This window comes from Myotis yumanensis, unplaced genomic scaffold, assembly GCF_028538775.1.
Source record: "Myotis yumanensis isolate MYYU_CA2020_CCGP unplaced genomic scaffold, mMyoYum1.0.hap1 SCAF_13, whole genome shotgun sequence".
In the NCBI taxonomy this organism is placed as follows: Eukaryota; Metazoa; Chordata; class Mammalia; order Chiroptera; family Vespertilionidae; genus Myotis; species Myotis yumanensis.
Window position 1 is genome coordinate 20,644,511 of NW_027223764.1, and position 20,364 is coordinate 20,664,874.

Here is a 20,364-nt window from a genome sequence, read left to right on the forward strand (position 1 = left end):
ACAAATCAGGTTCTTCTGATTCCCGTGTAATTATTCTGCACTGAAAAGTCCTTCATTTTAGCACTTCTGACTTCACTGTGCGCAGAAACCACCCTGGGTCCTGTTGGAATGCAAGGCCTGACCATTCTGAAATCTGCATTCTAACAAGCCCCTGGTGATGCCCCCACGGCGGGTCCGAAAGCCTGACTCCGAGTAGCAGGGTGGTAGGATTCACAAAGACCTTCCATGTAGCTCATCTCACTTGATCCCCTAAAAAACCCAGAAGCAACAAAAGCAGGTCACACTATTCCCATTTTGCAGATGAGGGAACTGAGGCTAAAAGTGTAACTCAAATTGCCCAAAGTCTTGTAAAAAGCCACGCTGGGGCTAGAATCCATGTCCTGGTCCTGGTCCTGGTCAGGCTGCTTTCTGCATGGTATTTCCTATGTTTGTAGTGTGGTTTTCAGGGCTTTTTTTGAACCCCACCAGTTGGGGTGATTTGTTCAAGATGTCTAAAGATTGGACTTGTTGACATGGGTAGCCCAAATTTGATCTTGGAGACTTCAGATCTTAATGCTGGCTGGCTTGATTTCTTTTTTTTTTTTTTTTAATATACTTCATTGGATGTTTTTCTTTTAAACTAAAGAAACAATTCTTGTTAGAACAAGCTAAACAATATAAAGACATTCACAAAAAAGGCCAACTATCATTTTTGCTTCCTTCCCCAAATTTGATCCCACCCAGTAGCCAAGGTGGCTCAGGGTGCAGCTTTTCCCACTTTTCCCACACTCAAGAACAAGTTTGCACACACGTGTTCAGAAAAATCATGTATTTTCCTTTTTTTTTATTAAGAAAAGTAAGATCACACAATACAATTACTTGGCAAATTGCTTTTTTTCCCTTTTAATCCTTAGCCAAGGACATGTTTCCATTGATTTTTAAAGAGGAAGGGAGAGAGAGAGAAATATGAGAAAGAAACATCGGTCAATTGCTCCTGTACACTCCCCAGTTGGGGGATTGAACCTGTAACCTTTTGGTGTACAGAACGAGGCTCTAACCAACTGAGCCATCCGGCTAGGGCTGAAATGCTTTTTGCTTAAAGATGTGTCAAGGGCACTCCTCCAAGTCCATACATATGGATCTACACCGTCTTTTTAGTAGCTACAGAATGGTTCGCCATATGGGCGTACCATAATCCAACAGCCAGTTGCTGTTGATGGACATGCAGGTTGTTCCCAATCGCTCACAATGTCGAACAAAGCAGGGTGAGCATCTTGCACCGATAGCTGGAGCCTATTCCTATACATTCTTAGAACAGGAACTCGCCCCACATCTGTGTGACTTGGGCTGTGGGTGGGGTGTCGGGCATGGTGAGAGCTGGGTTTAGGGATTGTGGTAAGTCAGCCATCCCTCTGCTCATGGACTCATTCCTTTAGCACAGGGTGACTTGGTCTTGCTGCTCACTTGCCTCAGCATCCGTGTGGCCACCCTCCACATGGGTTTGGGGGACTTCAAGCCCTGATCTGGGCTCAGGGAAGCCTCTGGAAGGCTCTCCTGAGGCATCACAGTGCGGCTTTCTGCAGGCCTCACAGGCAGCCAGTCCTCCACATAGAACGGGGCGCTGCTTCTGCCCCTGACTGTGGTCCATGTCCTCTCCAGGGGGCCGGGGTGTCAGCGTGGGCCCCATCCTCAGCAGCAGCGCCTCGGATATCTTCTGTGACAACGAGAATGGGCCCAACTTCCTCTTCCATAACCGGGGCGACGGCACCTTCGTGGACGCAGCTGCCAGCGCTGGTAAGTGTAGCTGCTGCTCTGTGTCCCTCAGTCCCCCGGACCCATAGGGACTCTGAGCTGCCCCGCCCTCTCTAGCATGACCCACAGGCCTCCTCTGCCCCACACGGGAACGTTGCTTGTCATCTCCAATTGCACCCCCCCCCCCCCCCCCGCCGCCCCCGCCATGGTTCAGGCCACAGGGGTGTTTGCTGCTGGAACTCCTGATCACTCTCCATTTTCCAGCAGCTTGAATAGGCCCATGTCCCTCTGAGCTCTGCTTAAGTCTCAGCATCAATTCCCCTCTCTCCAGGTCCCCTCCCCACATGTACCTTAAGCATTCAGTTCAATCCAATAACCATTTATTGAGCTCCTGCTAACTGCCAGGCTGGTGCTGAGCTGGGGACGCTGATCTGAATGAGGCTAAGGCCACCATACCCCACCCTATCTTACACACTCACACAAGGCACTGCCATTCTAGCCGGGGACGCAGACAAAGACACAAATAGCTATCATCAGAAACAGGATAAAATTCACTCAAAATCAGACTCCAGGCTTCCAGTTAGTTCTGCTTCCCTTTCTCCCCCAGGGCCTTGGCACCTACTGTCCTCTCTGCCCGAAGTGCCCTCTCTCCCTTCTCTATCTGCAGAACTCAGCTCGCGTGTTATCAGGGAACCTTTCTGTGCCGCCCGGCAGGGATTGGCACTCCCTCCTCTGTGTTCCCACTGCCCTGGCATGTAGCGCTCACTCAGGCTCCTATGTTGCTGTAATAATCTCTGTGTCTACAAGGACCGGGCTCTGTACTATTCATTCTTGACACGACGCTCGGCCTGCAGTGGTCACCCAGTACATTTTGCTGAATGATAGAATGGACACAGTAACAGTCGATGGATACAATCAGTCTGCCCTCCAGCCACTTCCCCCTGCTCAGGCCCTCCTGCCTTGCCCATGAATGGAAGATTTGCCTTCCCCTCCTTCTTGGTGGCCTAGGGACAATCCCTGGCCTCCAGAAGAAGGGGTGAGCAGGGACCTAGGGTCATAGATCAACGGTCTTACAAGCTCCAGCACTTGCAGGAGCATCAGATCCCTGCGTCTGTGCCAATCCATAAGAGTACCTCTCCCCAGCTCTCTGCTCAGAGTCCCCGTTTTGACCACTACCCCCCCGCACCCCCTCACCCCACCCCCACCCCACACACACACTGGTAGCTGGTCAGCTCCCCATCCTGCCTCTCCCTCTCCTTCCAGGCAAAGCTAAAGTTGGAGGCAGCGCCCCTGGCCTGTCTTCCCCATCAGCTCGCCCCTCCTAGAGCTGTACACTCTGGCAGCAAATTTTCTCATTGCTGAAAAGCATAAGATGAAAGCGAGGTGGTGGTGGAGAGAACCTAGAGGATTTGATAAGGTGTTAAAGAGATGGAAGCAGAGGTGAGCCAACCAGTTGGAGTGGGAGAAGGTAGCAGGCGGGAGGAGAGAGGAAAGGTGCGAGGCCCCGTAATTGAAAGTCAGAATGATTGCAGGGGTTTAACAAGACATGTCAAGAGGGCATTCATCACCCAAACAGATGCTGCTGTGAAATGCAGCCGGTACCGATTATTCCCGTGAAAGGGAACCAGCTCCTTGTCAAGGTGCCTCGTAGGTAGGAGAGAAATGGGCCAACACAAAAGGCCACTGACGTTAGGGCTGGGGGTTCTGCAGAGAATTAATGGGTTATTCATCCGAGAGGCTGGAGGCCACCCCCATTTCTTTGCAAACCCTCTTTCTCAAGCTTGGCTCTCCCTGCCTCTTCCCCCGCATCTCCCACCCCCACCCTTCAACCCTCTCCCCCAGAGGATGCTCAGCCTCCAAGGCCCGTGGGTGGGTGGCACCCCCCCTTCTCCTGGCTCCTGGCCTCAGTTTCTCTATGTTTGCAGCTGGGCAAGAGCTCCCTGTGTCCTCGGGTCTGTGATCCCCACTCCCCATTATATTGTCCTGTCGCCTGCCATCTCTGACGGCCTGATGACCAACCGCAGTTCGTCCCCCGAAAAAGTCAGCGTGGGTATTTAGAGCTGCATCCGCCATCTCTCAGCTCCGGGCTTGGCCCGAGGGAACGTGTCTGCCTTGCGCAAGCCAGGTCAGGCCGCCTGGGCAAAACCCCCCTCCATCCTCCCCCAGGATCAGCTCTGTCCCGCTGGCCACTGGCAGATTCAAGGGCAGCATGAGCAGGTGACATTGGGCACACCAGCTTCCGCCCCCAGACCGCACAGGGCACGCTGTGGGCTTCTCTGTCATGGTGCGGTCTTTCCTCTGCTGTCACCAACATCCCCAGTTGCCTCCTGGTGAATTATTTATGCCTCTTTATTTATTCAGTAAGTATTTACTGAAAACGACTAAGTCACCACAGGCACCGAGACAGATGCCGTGTGAACGCAGGTGAGTACGAAGGTGGTCTCTGAGGACCAGGAGGAAAACTGACCCTAAGCAAGCAAAGCCCAGAGGAACGTGATTATGCGTGTGATCTGCACAGCAAAGGAAAAGAACGGGGGAGGGGGCTGTCGGGGAGAAGACAGAGTGGGTGGAAGGGCTGTTCTCATGGGAGTGACCAGGGAAGGCTCCCCTGAGGAGGTGACATGGTGGCCAATCGCAGAAGGAAAACAAGGGAGCCAGGGACCCAAGAGCCAGGAAGAGAGCATTCCAGGAGAGACCAGCTTGAGCAAAGACCCAAGAGCTAGAAAGAGTTGGTTCATTTGAGGAACGAAAGGAACATGGGATGACCAGTGCTTATGAGTAAGAGGCAGAGAGAACCAGATAAAGACCAGCCGGGGTGGGCGGGGACCTGTCCTCCCCACCCCCCAGCAGCAATTTGAACTTGACCCAAGAGTACTGGGGAGCCACTGAGAGACTTAAGCGAAAGAGTGCTGGTCAACTTAATGTGTCCAAGTGGTAGTATTGGGGTGGCTGGGGAGAGCTTCAGTGCTCCAGAATTTTCCCGAGTCTCCCCGAGGCTGCCCCAAAACTGAGTAAAAATAATGTGCCTGCTGGGCAAATGATGCTTGAAGACAAGGTTCTGATTCCTTTGCAGCTGGACGGCCGTCCCACCTCCCAACCCTATGGAAAAATTCTGAGACTTGCAACTGTGTCTCCCCATCCCATGGGGGCGGGGACAGCAAAGAGCCACCTCCCTTGTTGCTCATCACGGAGCCCCTGCGAGGTTAGTGTCTCTGGAGCCACAGGGGCGCTGCCCTGAGGGTTCCTGCCTTTCCTCCCAGGTGTGGACGACCCCCACCAGCACGGGCGAGGGGTGGCCCTGGCGGACTTCAACCGCGACGGCAAAGTGGACATTGTCTACGGCAACTGGAACGGCCCCCACCGCCTCTATCTGCAGATGAGCGCCCACGGGAAGGTCCGCTTTCGGGTAAGAAGGGGCCTCTCTCCGCCACCCAGCACTGAGTGGCCCTGCAGTCCTGGGATTGGCAGCCCCGCCTGTGCCTCCCACCGGGCGGAGCCTGGGAGTGGGGTGGGGAGCCACAAGGAAGGTAGCATCTGGGGGACAACGATGGACTCTGGCCCTGGCTGCTGTGGCATCTCTAGTGGCCGGAACAGAGAGAGCCAGTAGCAGAGGAGGGAGGGCAGCCCCCCAAGGTGGGCAGAGCAAAGGAGGCTCTGGGTGCGGCAGAAAACCCGGTCTGTAGCCCCTGCCTGAGCTTTGCAAAATGAGGTTCCGGCCAACGGTACAGTGGGGAGTAGGGGTGGAGGAGGTTGAGGCCACATATCCAACAGCTGCCCCCTAAGGACAAATGGCAGAGGGTGGGCAAGCCCCTCTACTCTGTGCGCCCTCTCTGAGCTGTCAGATAGGCGGGGATGCCACGAATTCTGTGAAGGTCATGGAGGTGCCACCAGCCTGATGAGCTGGAGTTTGGGGCTTTCTCGAGAAGGGTAGCGGATGGCTGAAGCTGATCTTGGGGAGTCAGAGTTGCCCTGGAGGTACCTGGGTCTTGTCAAAAACCCCTAAGGGGGTGATAAAGTTCCAGTGTTTGCCTGAGGTTCCATGGTCCCAGGGAAGTCTCTCGGCACCTGTGTTGGGGTGACTTCTGCCAGCTCCCTACCCGTAGGCAGCCACCCTGGGGTGCTCAGCCCCAGCTGCTCGCTCCCTGCAGAGGCTGGAGAGCCAGCTCGCTGGGTGGGGAGGAGGTGTGCCCTGAACTCGGGCCACTGATCCTGGGATGTGGATGATTTTTATTCAGCTTTTTGTTCTAACTCGGGTTCTCAACCAGTAGCAATGTCTTCCTGGTTGTCACCAATGGGCAGAGCGTGCTGCGGGCACCTAGTCTGCAGAGGCCAGGGATGCTGCTCAGTGGCCTGCAAGGCACAGGCCAGCCCCCCAGCGAAGAACGGCCCAGCCCCAGTGTCAGTGCCGAGAGTGACGAACCCTGCCAACCCTCTGATGGCTCCTCCCCAGAGCTCACAGGAGCAATAATAATAATACTAATAATAACAACAGATGCCACATTTATCAAGTGCCTTCCATGGGCCAGGAACTGCACAAAGCACTTTACATACATTATCTTGGAAGCCCAGGCGTCCGGGGGTCAGCCCCACGGGGGCCATGCAGGTTTCCATCTTTACAGGATCAATAGCATCATAACGAGTTGGAGATACTGAGTCCTCTTTGTTCCCCGGCTCTTAAGGCCCTGCGCAGCCCTCCCTGGCCAGCTGGCCGGGCTCTTCATCAGCCTCGTTACTGAGCTGATGGGCACAGCCTCCCTCCTTGGCCTCCCCACAGCAGGCAGCTCGGCAGCAGTCCCAGGCCGCTCACTCCCGCAGCCAATGGAGAGGGCCTGCGGTACGAGGCCCAGGGGCAGGCCTAGGCGAGGGGCAGAGGGGCACTCCCAGAACCACCACTGTGCCCTTCCCAGCCCTCTCCACCTGGGCCCTGGGATTTAGGCAGCATTCCTCTTATTTCCAAGGCAAGCCCCACACCTGGGACCCTTTTCCAGGCCCTGTCCACACTTTGGGGTCCCAGCTGGGCTATCCAGAGCCTGGGGTCCCCCTGAGCCATGGACAAGCATCTATGCAACCTTCCAAAGCAAATGTCTTTTTAAAAACGTCAAAAGACGCCCAAGAAACAACATAAACAGAGGCAGCAAAAATGCAACCGAAGGCAGCCTCTGCCCCCTCCCATGAGGCCGAGAGCAAGAGCAAGGCCAGGACAGGCTGCCGGAGACCTAGCCCTGCCCGCTCTGTGCCAGCCATTTTACACGCAGCCCTCGAACCCGGGCCACTGTTACTATTCCCCGATGAGGAAAGTGGCATCCAATGGGTTTAGTAACTTGCCTTAAGATCACACAGCTCGTCAGCAGAGAAGTCTGGATTCCAATGCACAGCCCTTTTCTGTATCCACCCCGCTTCTGACTCTCACAAGGAGGAGTAAGGATGTGTACTAGAAAGGGCAGAGCACCTGGAATCAGAAGCCTTGGCTATGGCCCCACTTACTAGCTACGACTGTGGGCTCTCCAGGACTCATTACCTCACCTGTGAAATGGGAATGCCAATGTCTGTGCTTCCTCGGGTGAGGGTGAGAAGGCTACATGTGATAGCAATCAGGAAAATCCCAGTGCTTCACTGATGTGAATTGGAACTATCCCTCTTCCCTCCTTGTTCCACAAGCAGCCTGAGATTTCTGTGGTCCTCAGCACAGCCCCCCAGGTCCCTTCCCTGGGAGGTGAGAGAGGAGGCGTTAGGTCGAGCTGCCTTATCTTGGTGCATGCACACCCACACAGGGGGACAGTCGCCCTCTCACCCGCTCCCATTCTCCCACGTATCTGTCTGTTGACCTGAAGCCTCTCTCCTCCCAGGACATCGCCTCCCCCAAGTTCTCCATGCCCTCCCCTGTCCGCACAGTCATCGCCGCCGACTTTGACAACGACCAGGAGCTAGAGATCTTCTTCAACAACTTCGCCCACCGAAGCTCCTCAGCCAACCGCCTCTTCCGGTAGACGCTTCAGCGAGGCTCATGCCCACTCACCTTTGGCAGCTGGGGGGTCAGGAGGAAGGTGCAGGACTCAGAAGGGGCGTCCCAAGGGCTGAGGTGGAAGATGGTACCCTGATGAAGGAGCAGAGAGGAGGGAAGAACAGAGATTGAGCAAGAGGTTGCAGGCATGGAGGGTGAATGCTAACAAGCGGGCCTCCTGGTGTGTGTGGGGGCGGGGGGGTGGATAGTGGGCAGAAGGATGTGTGCCCAGAAAAAAAACACAAAAAGCGGTTACAGAGTCAAATCTGTTTAAGTACGCTTGAGTCAAGCAAATACAGGCAGGTGTTTTTTTTTTTACTGCAGGACTTCTCAGAGCCTTTAACATGACCATAAGTATTTTTACTTCCCAAAAGGTGGATAAAATATTCCAAATAGATTTGACCACAAAACATTTTTTTCAAAGATTTTTCTATTGGGGTTGGTGCTCTGCAAGACATCCTTTGGGAAATGCTGGGTGAGACCTTGATGGTAGATGAGTACATGAAGTGACTGAGTGAAAGAAATCTGCAAGCATCTGGGCATTGTGCCTAGGCAGGCAGGACTGGGTTTGTGGAGGCAACTCTTGTCTAAGAGGGGTCCGGAGAATGTTGGCATTGGGTCACCCAGAGTTCTTACTTAAAGTAGAAGCCCAGGGGCCACCTCGGTCTCCTGAATCAGAATCTCAGGATGTGAGGCCCAGGCCCAGGAAGCTCTTTATATATATATATGATTTCAGAGAGGGAGAGAGTGATAGAAACATCAATGATGAGAGAGAATTACCAATCGGCTGCCTCCTGCACGCCCCACACAGGGGATCGAGCCTGCAATCTTGACTGGATGTGCCCTGACCCGAATCAAACCGTGACTTCCTGGTTCATAGTTCGATGCCCAACCACTGAGCCACACCAGCCGGGTGGAATCTCTAGTTTTAACAAGTGCATTAGTCATCAGGCATAAAGTTTGAGAACCACTGTTGGGCAACAAGCCTCAGAACCAAGATGGCCCTGTCCCTGGTATGGAACATGCTAATGGGGCTCAGGACCAGGTGGGGAGGAAAGGGTAGGCCAGGGGCCTTGGATTCAGGAAATGGGCCAGATCACCTGCTGGGCTCCCCAAGGTCCCATCCCCTCCTCCAGGAGGGCCCCAACTATTAATAAAAGGTGAGAGCTGTGACTAAGTGCATTTAAAATATAAGTATTAACAAAGCATCAATCTTTGACTGGATGTAATCACCCCCTGGAGGCACCAGATTTACTAATTAGGTGCCTTGCAAAAAGCTTATTCACAACTTCCAGATTAATTGCGGAAGATCAATTACTCGTTAACAGAGACACTGCTTTCCTTCTCAGGCTAATAAAGTGTCACTTGCCAGGGCCCCTGATCACCAAGGAGCCCAGTGCTCTCATCTCTGAGGTCCAAGAACCCAGACGCCTCCTCTACCCACCGGCCTGCCTGCCCGGCCCCCCCTCCCAGCCTCCCTCTGGGCAACCCCAAGGGCCGGCTGGCACAGGGCTGTCCTCAGACAGTGTCACCACCCAGTTGCCCCATGAATTCATGTGTTTGAGTCTCTACAGCAGCCATGGAAGTCATTTCCCAGGGCCATGGCTGTGCCCCAAACCCCCTGGCAGATGGTTGGGTCTTGAGCACCCAACTGAGGCCCCCACGCAGCTGGAAACTGGAAATCTAACCCCGACCCGTCCCTGCCCTGAATGGAACACGGTCTCTGTGTAGGAGGCACTGGAGCCTCAAAGCTGCTTGTGTCTGCAGGTCCTCCAGCAACGCTCAGGATGACCACAGAATGCAGCACCCAGACCGGAAGCTTCATGAGAGCACAAGGGGCCCTATTAATAACGGCAGGACAGCAGGCACTGACTGGACGTACACGCTCACACCACTTACCCATCTAAACACACCTCTGATCTGTTCTCATCTCTCCACCCTCTGCCACCCCCACTCTCTCCCCTAGGGGATTCCTGTGCCCGCCTGCAGCCTTCTCCCTGTGTCTAGTCCTACAGAGCAAGCAGCTGAAAAGGCAAATCTGGCCACACCCCTCTTCCACTTGAAACCTTTCAGAAGCCTCCTCTTCAGCACATCCCACACCTACCAGCTTTGTCCCCGGCCTCCACACTCTCACTTCCCCGTTTACCACTAAGCACCAGGCACTCCCAGCTTCTCTCCGTTCTGGGCTGTGCCAGCCCCGGACCCTCATGCTGCCCACGCAGGTGTGCACACAGCCAACACAGACAGAAACCCTGCAACCCAAATGCCTCTACGTCTGAATGACATGGACTCACTCAGGATGCTTGTCTCAGCTCAGCCCTTCCCCTGGGAAGCCTGCCCTGGTTACCCAAACCTGGATGACCTTGCCCAGCTCTGCCCTCCCCTCGCCCCTCTCCCTGTCGGCCTTCGGCACTCTTTCTGCATGAGGTTTCCTGTGGTCATGGGTCCTGAGCTCTTCCTCCCTGATGCAGAGCGTAGCCGCAGGCCCCCACGCCATGCCCAGCACACACACAAGTTGCTGCAGAAGAACTTGTTCAGCGAATACATACATGCAACGGAACTGCTGGGTTTTATCCTCAGGAACCCTTACCTGCCTGGTCACCTGAATCAAGGGGTGCCTCTGCCCAGATGTGGCGGAGTCGGCAGGACCCAAGTAGTCAAAGGGACCGGGGGTGTTAGCAGGCCGAGGCATACACACCTCCAGCAGGTGTGCACACAGCCAAGTGCACCCAGGCACGCTGCTCACTGGGACGTCAGCACAGACGCCCCGTGTGGGTGGAGGGCATCACTCAGGGCATCTGCTCACCCGACAGGCACCCTGCAGTTGTACCAACGCTCTCTGCCATCCACACCCCATAGGCTCCAGCTCAGGGGACTCAGTCCCCTCCTGAAAGCACTGGCCACATCGCAGCCCTCTGGTGACTGTGATTTGGGCGGACAACAGTCACCTGCAGTGTGTGTGTGTTGGGGGGGCGGTAATTAAGAACCCCCCCAGCCCCCTGTTTGCCCCCAGATTTGTCCACACATGTAGAGCACCCAAGGCTGAGAGAATCTAACAAGTGAGTAAAATTAGAGAGGAAAGCTCACGGCCATCGGCAGCAGCCAGCTCCGTGGAGAAAGAGCAGGACTTTCACAGTGGACTTTTCTGCAACAAATATTACTGTGATTCCGAGTCAACACAGAACCCCTGCAACCCAAAGGGCCCCATTTCCTCCCTTTGCCTCTGAAATTCATCTGTGTATCCCACAGACATGTGCTTGGAGTGCTCTGAGAGCCAGACACGATGTTAGATGCTGTGGGAGATGCAAAGATGAATAATACATGGTCCCAGCCTGCAAAGAGCTCGCAGTCTAACCCGGGAGATAAGACACATTCATACAAAGCTTTAACACAAGGCAGGAAGTGATAAAGGCCAGGCAAGTGATAAAGGCAGAGCAGAAAGGCATTGCCTCTAGCGGGACGACCAGGGAGAACTTGGGGGGGGGGGGGGGGGGGGTTTGAACCCTGCGTACCATCCGGAACTTGAAAATCCAGAGCCACTTAAAGGAAAGGGAAGGTCATTTGAAGGTAGCTGTGCCCTTGTCTCTTCCCCATTCATCAACTGCCTTCCCCAGGCTGTCTATAACTCATCCATTAGAAAAGGAAAAATCCATGTTTACCCATGTAAATTCAAACCCAGGAAGAGAACAGGCAGGGTGTGGCCAGGGCCTGTGAACCAAGAGAGGCCCTGTAGGCATGCAGGTGGCAGCCCCTGCACAGTGGGACCCGCGATGCTCCAGGGGCCGAGACTGGAATAAGAAGTAGGTCTCTAGGTCCAGGTGCCGACTCAGGCCTCCGCAGCTAGTTACTCATCCATGAACAGCCTGTCTCTTCTCCTACAGCGTCACCCGCAGGGAACACGGTGACCCCCTCATTGAGGAGCTCAATCCTGGCGATGCCTTGGAGCCTGAGGGCCGGGGCACAGGTGAGGGCACCTCAGGGCTCGGCCTGCACTCCCCTGTCTCAGTGCTTCCCATTGTCTGGGACGAGGGAGGGAAGGATGAGGCAGCCAATCCCACTCTGAGGGCTAAGACCCTAGAGCAGGGGTGAGGGTGGAGAAGGGGGAGCCCCTGAGAGTGTCAGGCAGGAAGCAGAGGAGGGGGTGGTCCATTCTCCCAGTCCCAGGGCAGCTGGGGGCGGGGCCGGGCCGAGAATCTGTGGGCAGTAGGTTCTCTGGCGATGCCTTGCGAAGGGGATAGAAAGGAGGGGCTGGGGTCCTGAAGTCTAGCCCCTCCCCTCTTGGCACTCAGCCTGGTGTCAGAGAAAGAGCGGTCTTGGAAAGGGTACATGGTCTGGGTCTTGTTCTCCACATCCGTAACATGGGGCCAATTACATCTGCCTTCTCACCTCTGGAGTAGTGAGGACCCAAGGAGACCATGTGTATGCAAAGACAGTAGATTGAAGAAAACTGTGCCAATATCACAGGCGTGTACAACACAAAGGCCAGAAAGAAGTCCTCGTGGTGCCCCCCATTCCTAGTGCTCCCCATTCCCGTGCCAAAGCCCCAGGAAAGGAAAGGGAACCGTCTTCCGTGAATTCCTAGCGCGAGGTGGCTGATAGAAAGGGGAGGGCGAGAGTGGCAGCCACAGTCTCAGGCCCAGCACCTCCCCACTCGGCTGCCCCGGGGGTCCCCCGGCCGATGGCCAGAGCGCAGTCCGTGTGTTGCAGGGGGTGTGGTGACAGACTTCGATGGAGATGGGATGCTGGACCTCATCTTGTCCCACGGAGAATCCATGGCTCAGCCGCTGTCCGTCTTCCGCGGGAATCAGGTGTGCATGGACTGGGGGACCCACGGAGCCCAGCCTGGGGTGGTCCCCTGGGCCTAGGGTGGAGGAGGGCAGAGGAGCCAGGGGTTCAAGGCAGGAAATGGACAGCTGGGGCCTGGAGGAGGCAAAAAAAAAAAAAAACCTCCCAGCAACATCATAAACCCCCCAGAAGGGCTGCCTCCCAGGAGAAGCCCTCTGCCTTCCACGGGCACTTCACAGACTGGTTTTCCTGAGTCTATTGACTCTCCCCGCCTCCGCTTCTCCACTGTTTCTCTTTCCAAACTTTAGCCAGCCTGTCTGCCTCGCTCACCTTCCTGCCAGCCGCCTCCTCTCTCTTTCCTCTGCTTCCTCCTTCTCCCTCTCTCCTCTCTCCCTCTCCTGCCCTAGGTCCCTGCTCCTCCGCCCACCCCGCTGACGCCTGGCCTGCCTTCCTGCCTCCCTACAGGGCCTCAACAACAACTGGCTTCGAGTGGTACCACGGACCCGGTTTGGGGCCTTCGCCAGGGGGGCGAAGGTCGTGCTCTACACCAAGCAGAGCGGGGCCCACCTGCGGATCATCGATGGGGGCTCAGGCTACCTGTGCGAGATGGAGCCCGTGGCACACTTCGGCTTGGGTGAGTCAGGGCCAGGGGAGAGGGTGGGCAGTGAGCGGCTGATGGGGCAGCGGGTCCTGAAACTGCATCCTGCATCATGGTGAGTGATTCAGGACTCACAGCTCAAGCATCTTCCAGGCACCACTGTGCTGAGCCGCAGTGGCGACACCAGCCACTGGAGGCCACCCTGCTCTGAGGTGAACCTGAGCTCAGGAAGGAGTGCCCCTCCTCTTACAGAGGTCCTCACCCCAGTGCCTCTGTGAGAGTATTCACCTTGGGGTCAAAGTATTCAATTCTCCATTTGTCCAGGCTGCGGCCTTGTGCTTCAGACACTGGCCTCCACCAGACTATGTCTTTCCCTGGCCTCTTGAGAGTTGGCTCGGTGACTAAAGTGCCTCACCAAACCCCTGGTGACAACAGCAAACACTGGCAAGGATGCAGAGAAACTGGGTCTCACACTTTGCCGGTGGGAATGTACAACGGCACCGCTATTCTGGAACATACGTTGCCGGTCCTTTTAAAAACAAAAACCTAAACACACAACTACTATCAGATCCAACAGTTGTACTCCTGGGTATTTCTCCCAGGTGAATGAGAACTTATGTCCACACAAAAACCTATACAAGATTGTTTGTAATAGCTTTATCTGTAATAGGCCAGTCTGGAAACCACCTAGACGCCCTGCCATAGGTTAATGGTTCAACAAGCTGTGGTCTGCCCACACCATGGACTCTTACTCAGCAATAAAGAGGAATGAAGTATTGACACACACAACAACCTAGATGGCTCTCAAGGGCGTTATGGTGGCGGCGGGAGGGGAGGGTGGGAAGGCCAATCTCAGAAAGTCACATACTGTTGATCCCATTTCTATAACATTCACGAAATGACAAAATGATAGAGATGGAACATAGATCAGTGGTTGCTGGGCAGGGCGGGGGGGGGGGGGGGGGGGGGCGGGTAGAAATGGTGAAAAGGAGAGGGGTGGGTGGGACTGCATGGGGATAGCCCAGGAGGTCTTGGTGGTGATGGGCGGTCCAGTCTCTCGACTGTGGTTGCGGTTGCACGAATCTGCACACGTGATAAAATGACATGGAACTACCCACACACCTTGTGCCAACATCCACTTTCTGGTGCTGAGCTTGTGCGATAATTCCGGGAGATGTAGCCATTGAGGGAAACCAGATGGAAGGTACACAGGATCTCTCTGCACTGTCTTTGCAACTGCCTGTGGCTCTATAATTATTTCAAAATACAACATTTTTAAAGAAACACAATTGAGGAAGGGAATTAGGGAGACAAAACTCTAAAAAGTCTTCTTGAGGAAGAGGGGCCATCATGGAAAATATATTGAGAAACACTGGGGGTGGAGGTGGGGGTCCAAGAATGTCTTTACTAAAACACGATGGTTGGGAAAGCATTTGAGTCGCATATACTTAGGCTCAAAAGCAGACATCCTCTCACCTGTGTTAGCACCTCATGAGGTGCTATAATGTTAACATAAAAAGAATAGGCAATATGGCCTCAAACGGATAAATATATGTATGTGTTAATATTATTAACACAGCATATCACATAGAAAAAACTGCAAGAAAATGCAAAAAGTGTGAAGAAAGATTCGAGTGGCTGGACCAATATGGTAACTGTTACTCCTTGTAGGCACAGAGACACTTCACTCTTACTCTTCACGCCATCCTCACGACTGCCTGTGAGATGGGTATTATTTATCCCCATTTTACAAATGGGGAAACTGAGGCTCAAACACTTAAGAAACCTGCTCAACCAAGACCACGTAATAGGTAAACGGCAGAGATAGGATTCAAATCCAGACCTGCCTGAGTATGGGATTTTTATTTTCTTCCATATGATTTGTGTGTGTGTGTGTGTGTGTGTGTGTGTTTTCCAATTTTTTTAGGAAACACATAATTTGTCTGTAAAAGACGAATAAATATTTAGGGGACCCAAGGCCCGGTTATATGAGCATGTTCTCGGGCTATTTCGCCCTGGGTGGGTTGGCCTGTAATCAGAGGCAGCCATTGGCTATGCTAGTCCTTAAAGTACAAGATGACTTTTAAATACATATCCTCTCTTACAAAACAGCAGTACCGACATGAGCTGAGCACTTAGTATGTGCCGAGCACTGGGCTAAGTGCTTTACTTAAAATGCCTCATCCATTTCTCACCACAACATGATGAGTCATTAACCCCATTTCACAGATCAGGAAACTGAGGCTGAGATTAAGCAACCTGCCCCAAATTACATCTTCAGAAAGTAGGAAGGGCTGGATTTGGGTCTGAGCTCTTGACCACTGTGGCTTGATCGCTGGACCTCCTATAGCTGTCTGTGTGGGGCCGGCCACGGTCCCCCTGCTCTGCCTCTTTCTTCTTGGAGATCCACATCCCTTCAGTTACCAGGTGACCCAAGTGAGATCTCCCAGGCACCGAGGTGACTGCGATGGTATCATAGGTGGGATGTTCACCAGGTATCTGGCTGGACATCAGCCCTCACCCCATTGTACAAAAGGGGGAATTGAGACTCACAAAGCAAGTCAGTGGTGAGGCCAGGACTGGGGCTGGTTCTCCTTCCCCACACCCCATGGACTGTCTCTGCTGTTTTAAGACATGTGTGATGGGTGTCTCTGGCTCTCTTCCCTGGCCAGTATCTGCCCTTCCAAGATAACAATCCTGCTCTTCACCTGGGCAGCCCGGGCCAGGTCATTTGGTGGGATCATGGGGGCCCAAGAGCCTCGGTGCCTCTTCATGACCGTCTGCCTCCCGTGCTCGGGGGTATGGACGCCGCACCCAGGTGGGAGCCCCTCCTGACTGCCCATCCTTGCATCTTGCAAGCCCTGGGATTTGTTCCGGGTCTGAACTCTGGCTCAAACTGCTCCACGGGCCCCCTGCACACTCCTCTAGTGCCCAGATCTGCTGCCAGGGAGGCACTGAAGGAAGGCTGCTCCTTGAGACGGGCCCTTTGGGTCAGCGGTGGGCTTGGCAGTGAGACTCCCCATAGCGGCTCAGCAGGCGGCAGGCCCAGCAGCCTGGGACACAGCGAGGGGCAAGCAGGCTCCGTCCCTTCAGCTCAAAGACTCCTGCATTCATGAGGCGCTGCATGGCCCCAGCATAGCGCAGGCCCTCCTGACTGATGGAGGGGCCAGCGATGGGGCAGGACGAGAGGGAGCCAAGGGGAGAGCTGGGCGGAAGGAAGGGTTGAGGACAGAGAACAGGGTGGAGATAGACTGAGACAGGGCCTGGGGGAGACCAAGAGACACAGAGACGGGGAAAGAGACAGATGAGACGAAGAAGAAAGGCTCCCTGCCCTCCAAGCTCACAGTCCATGAGAGAAGCAGATGGACACAGGGACTCGGTGCAAAGCAGACTCGGATGAGCCATCATCCTGGCCCAGTGGCTGTGAGAGGACCCAGGAAGGAGACATTCGTTTTGCTCTGGGCAGCTTTCCCAAGAACCTGGGCCTAGCACTAGGTCTAGACCAGCCGTGGGCAAATACAGCCCGCGGGCCGGATCCCGCCCGTTTGAAATGAATAAAACTAAAAAAAAAAAAAAAGACCGTACCCTTTTATGTAATGATGTTTACTTTGAATTTATATTAGTTCACACAAACACTCCATCCATGCTTTTGTTCCGGCCCTCCGGTCCAGTTTAAGAACCCATTGTGGCCCTCGAGTCAAAAAGTTTGCCCACCCCTGGTCTCTATAGACCAGGGCCACAATGGGTTCTTAAACTGGACCGGAGGGCCGGAACAAAAGCATGGATGGAGTGTTTGTGTGAACTAATATAAATTCAAAGTAAACATCATTACATAAAAGGGTACGGTCTTTTTTTTTAGTTTTATTTTTTAGTTTTATTCATTTCAAACGGGCCGGATCCGGCCCGCGGGCCGTTTGCCCACGCTGCTCTAGAAGGATGGTGGGAGTTTAGAAAGTGTGGGTGGGGGTGAGGAGAGCATTCCAGGGGCAGCTCTGGCTTGAACAAAGGCCCAGAAAGGAGGGTGCTCAGTGTGTCCATAGAATGGGAATGGTCTGGTGGGAGCAGAGCCTGGAAAGGGAGGCCAGGGTCAGACTGTCGGAGCACCAGGGCCAGGCTGAGGACAGGTGGGATGGAGCAGGTCTGGAGAACTGGGAAAGCCCAAGCCAGGCTCTGCTGTGCAAGGGGGCGGGGAAGGGGGGGCGGGGCCACTTCGAAGGAGCCCAGGGCCACTAGCAGGGCTACCAGGTACAGTATTTGTCATTCTCTGTCTGACTTATTTCACTTAACGTAATACCCTGTAGGCCCATCCATGTTGTCACAAATGGCAAGGCTTCATTCTTTTATACTGCAGAATAATATTCCACGGTGTGTGTGTGACATATCATCTTTATTTATTAGCGATTGGTGGACATCTAGTTTGCTTCCATCTCTTGGCTATTGTAAATAATGCGCAATGAACATAGGGGCGCATATATATATACCTTTCCGAGGTGGTGTTTTTGTTTTCTTCGGTTAAGTACCCAGAAGTGGGATTTCTGGATCGGATGGCAGCTCTGTTTTTAATTTTTTGTGCGCAGTATTTCATTGTGTGGAAGCATTCATAATTTATCTAGCAAGTCCCCTACTGATGGATAGTTTGACGTTTCTCAGTCCTGAGCAGTTTGTTTTGTGATGTTTGGGGTAAGAAGGGGCATGTCTAGAGCATGAAGGTAAGAAAGTCCTGCCTTAAAGGTGCAAAGTACCGAGTAGATGTGGGGCTCCACGCTGTGCTGAAGGCAAAGGTCTCCAAGGGGCGAGGCCTGCAGGCAAGTCCCCTTCCAGCACTCACAACGCGCCTGCTCACCCCACCTGCCCCTGCTTCCTTCCTCCCTCCATAGATCATCCTGGCCTCCTCCTGACTTTGCAGCCAGGGGTGATGAGCATGTGGACATGTATGTGGGTGCATACGTGAGCCTCTCAGCAGACAGCCTCCTGGGTGCTTCCTTCTCCTCACACCCCCTCTCCCCTCCACCAGCACATTCCCCAGCTCATCTCTGCACTGGCAGGAGCTGCAGGCCTTGCTCAGTCAGCCCTGAGCTGTGTGTGGTTAGAGGACTCAGCTTCTCAGACCCTCCCATGTACTCCCAAATCCAGAGGATCTGGGCTGTGTGGAATCACACCATAAAAATGCAGGTACCTCGCTGGATCTTTCATCGTTCGGGGGGTTCCCAGAGGGCCCACTCTTGCACAGAGCGCTCTCAGCTTCATCCTGCAGACTGTCCCTTCTGGAGGCATCAGCCTCCACCCCAGCCACCCCTGCGCAGTGGGCCCCTGGCCTGTTCCTCCTCCCCTCCCCACCCCGCCCTGGCCTCTCCCTCCTCCTCCTGGTGCAGAGGGCCCACCAGGCTCATAAATAAGTGTTTCCACTCACAGCCCTTGTTGTGTGCCCCCGCTTGCTTCTGCACACCCACTCCTGCGTATCCCACACTGGGTCTTCATTTCCTAGCTAGCAGAGGGCTGAGGCAGCTCAACAAAACCCAAAATATGAAAACAAATACCAATAATCTACTTCCCCCACCACCACCAGCCTCCATTAGGAGCTCCCCGACTCGGCCAGCCCACCTCGGGCATTGAGGGTACCCGCCCCCCCCCCCCCCCCCCCCCCACACACACACACACACCGCCTTCCTTTCAGCGAGTTGTTTACAAGTGACTCAGAGTTGCCTTCATGCCGGCTGGTGCTCATTTAGGGAAGGAAAATTCAGTGGCCCACATGAAAATTGCTTTATTAAAGTGCAAAGATATTCCGCCAACTGTATTCCCACCATCTGCTTCGCTTGTGATTCTTCTGAAAAGCACAGTTCTCTGTGCCTCCTTGGCCTTTGTCCTTTCAAAGCTGCCAGAGGGCTGTGGCTGGTTAATGGGGCCACCTCTGCTCGCAGACCCACAGGCCTGGCACACAGGCCACGTAAAGGCCGCGCCGTGCAGTGTCTGGGAGCTGGGGGAACCCTGGCTGTGCAGCTGCATGAAGATGGGCAATGTCTGGGGCAGAGGGAACAGCCGGGCCTGAGGGCCCGGGGCCTGGGTTTCCAGTCCTAGCGCGGACCCCTGCAGCTCACTTTACCTCGCCAAGCCTCGATGTCTGCATCTGAGGACTGGGGATAAAACACCCCCTTGCAGAGTCGTTGGGAGCGGGCAAGTGGGCCACACACGCGAAGGCTCCAGAGTCCCTCCCAGTCTCCTCTCCCACCCACCCCACCCAATACACATTCGCAGGCTCTGCTTCCCCCAGTTGGAACTTCTCCTGATCGTCAGGCGCACAGGCCCTTGCCACACCTCATGCCTTTGCTGGTGCTGCACCTCCACCTGGCGCGCTCCTTCCTCTCCTTCGCTGCCTCACCAACTCTCACCCTCCTACAGCACCCAACTGAAATGACTGTTAACACCCGCCTCTCTCTCGCCTAGTGGTACCCAGGCTACGGCTGCACTTTCCCGGCTGCTTATAACGTAATCACTGCCCGCCCAGGACTCAGGTCCTGCAGGGCGGGGCCAGGGTCTGTCTCCTTCCTGCTGAGTCCCAGACCCTGGATGATGCTCAGCCGGCTGTGGGGTGGGCTGGCCAGTAGAACAGGGTGTAGCAGGTGTGGGTTTGGGGATCGCATGTTCCCTAGGTGGGTAGCTGGGCAATTCACGTCACCTCTCCAAGTCTCAGCTCCCTGCGCTCTAAAGTGGAAATTGTAAAACTAGTACCTTCCTCAGGGAGCTGCCATGGGGATCTGAGGTGCTAACTGGGAGAGTCGCCCGGTGGAGTTTGGGGAACATATTGTCTTGTACTCTTGCCAACAAGTGAAAGCCCTTTGGGAACTGCAAGGTGCCCCCATGTCTGAGATGACGAGGGTGGAGATGCTGAAGGCCACAGCCGGGGCAGGGCTCACATTCCAGGGAAGAACTGTGCTTCCCTGTAGTGCCAGAGCTCAGGTCATACCCCCACCTTACAGATGGAAAAACTGAGGCCCCAGTCAGCAAAATAATCACCGGCAGGGGAGCAAGTCCCACTGAGATGTGCTCTCCCGGCTTTCTTATCTCAGAGCCCGGCCCCTCCCTGGGCCTGGAGGAAGGAAGGAAGCAGGACTCAGAAATATGTGCAGCAAACCCAGGATGTAAATTTGTGATCATCTATGAATATTCGGCGACTCTTTTGAGTTATTTGTGGCACCTCAGCCGGGCTGGGAAATGTATTCATGGAGCTGTTCTGTTGGCTTAGGTGACA

At 54.5% G+C, this 20,364-nt stretch overlaps 1 protein-coding gene across 2 annotated transcripts in view; it reads left to right on the forward strand.

Annotated features, from left to right (window-relative positions):
• The window catches only part of CRTAC1 (cartilage acidic protein 1), a 130,439-nt gene that overhangs the window by 102,128 nt on the left and 7,947 nt on the right, over positions 1–20,364 (forward strand). For both annotated transcript variants that reach the window (XM_070431854.1, XM_070431853.1), the window contains exons 6-11: positions 1,639–1,773; positions 4,992–5,137; positions 7,578–7,714; positions 11,614–11,696; positions 12,440–12,540; positions 12,983–13,151. In XM_070431854.1, the coding sequence (XP_070287955.1) occupies positions 1,639–1,773; positions 4,992–5,137; positions 7,578–7,714; positions 11,614–11,696; positions 12,440–12,540; positions 12,983–13,151 (771 nt within the window). The remainder of the gene's footprint in view (positions 1–1,638; positions 1,774–4,991; positions 5,138–7,577; positions 7,715–11,613; positions 11,697–12,439; positions 12,541–12,982; positions 13,152–20,364) is intronic.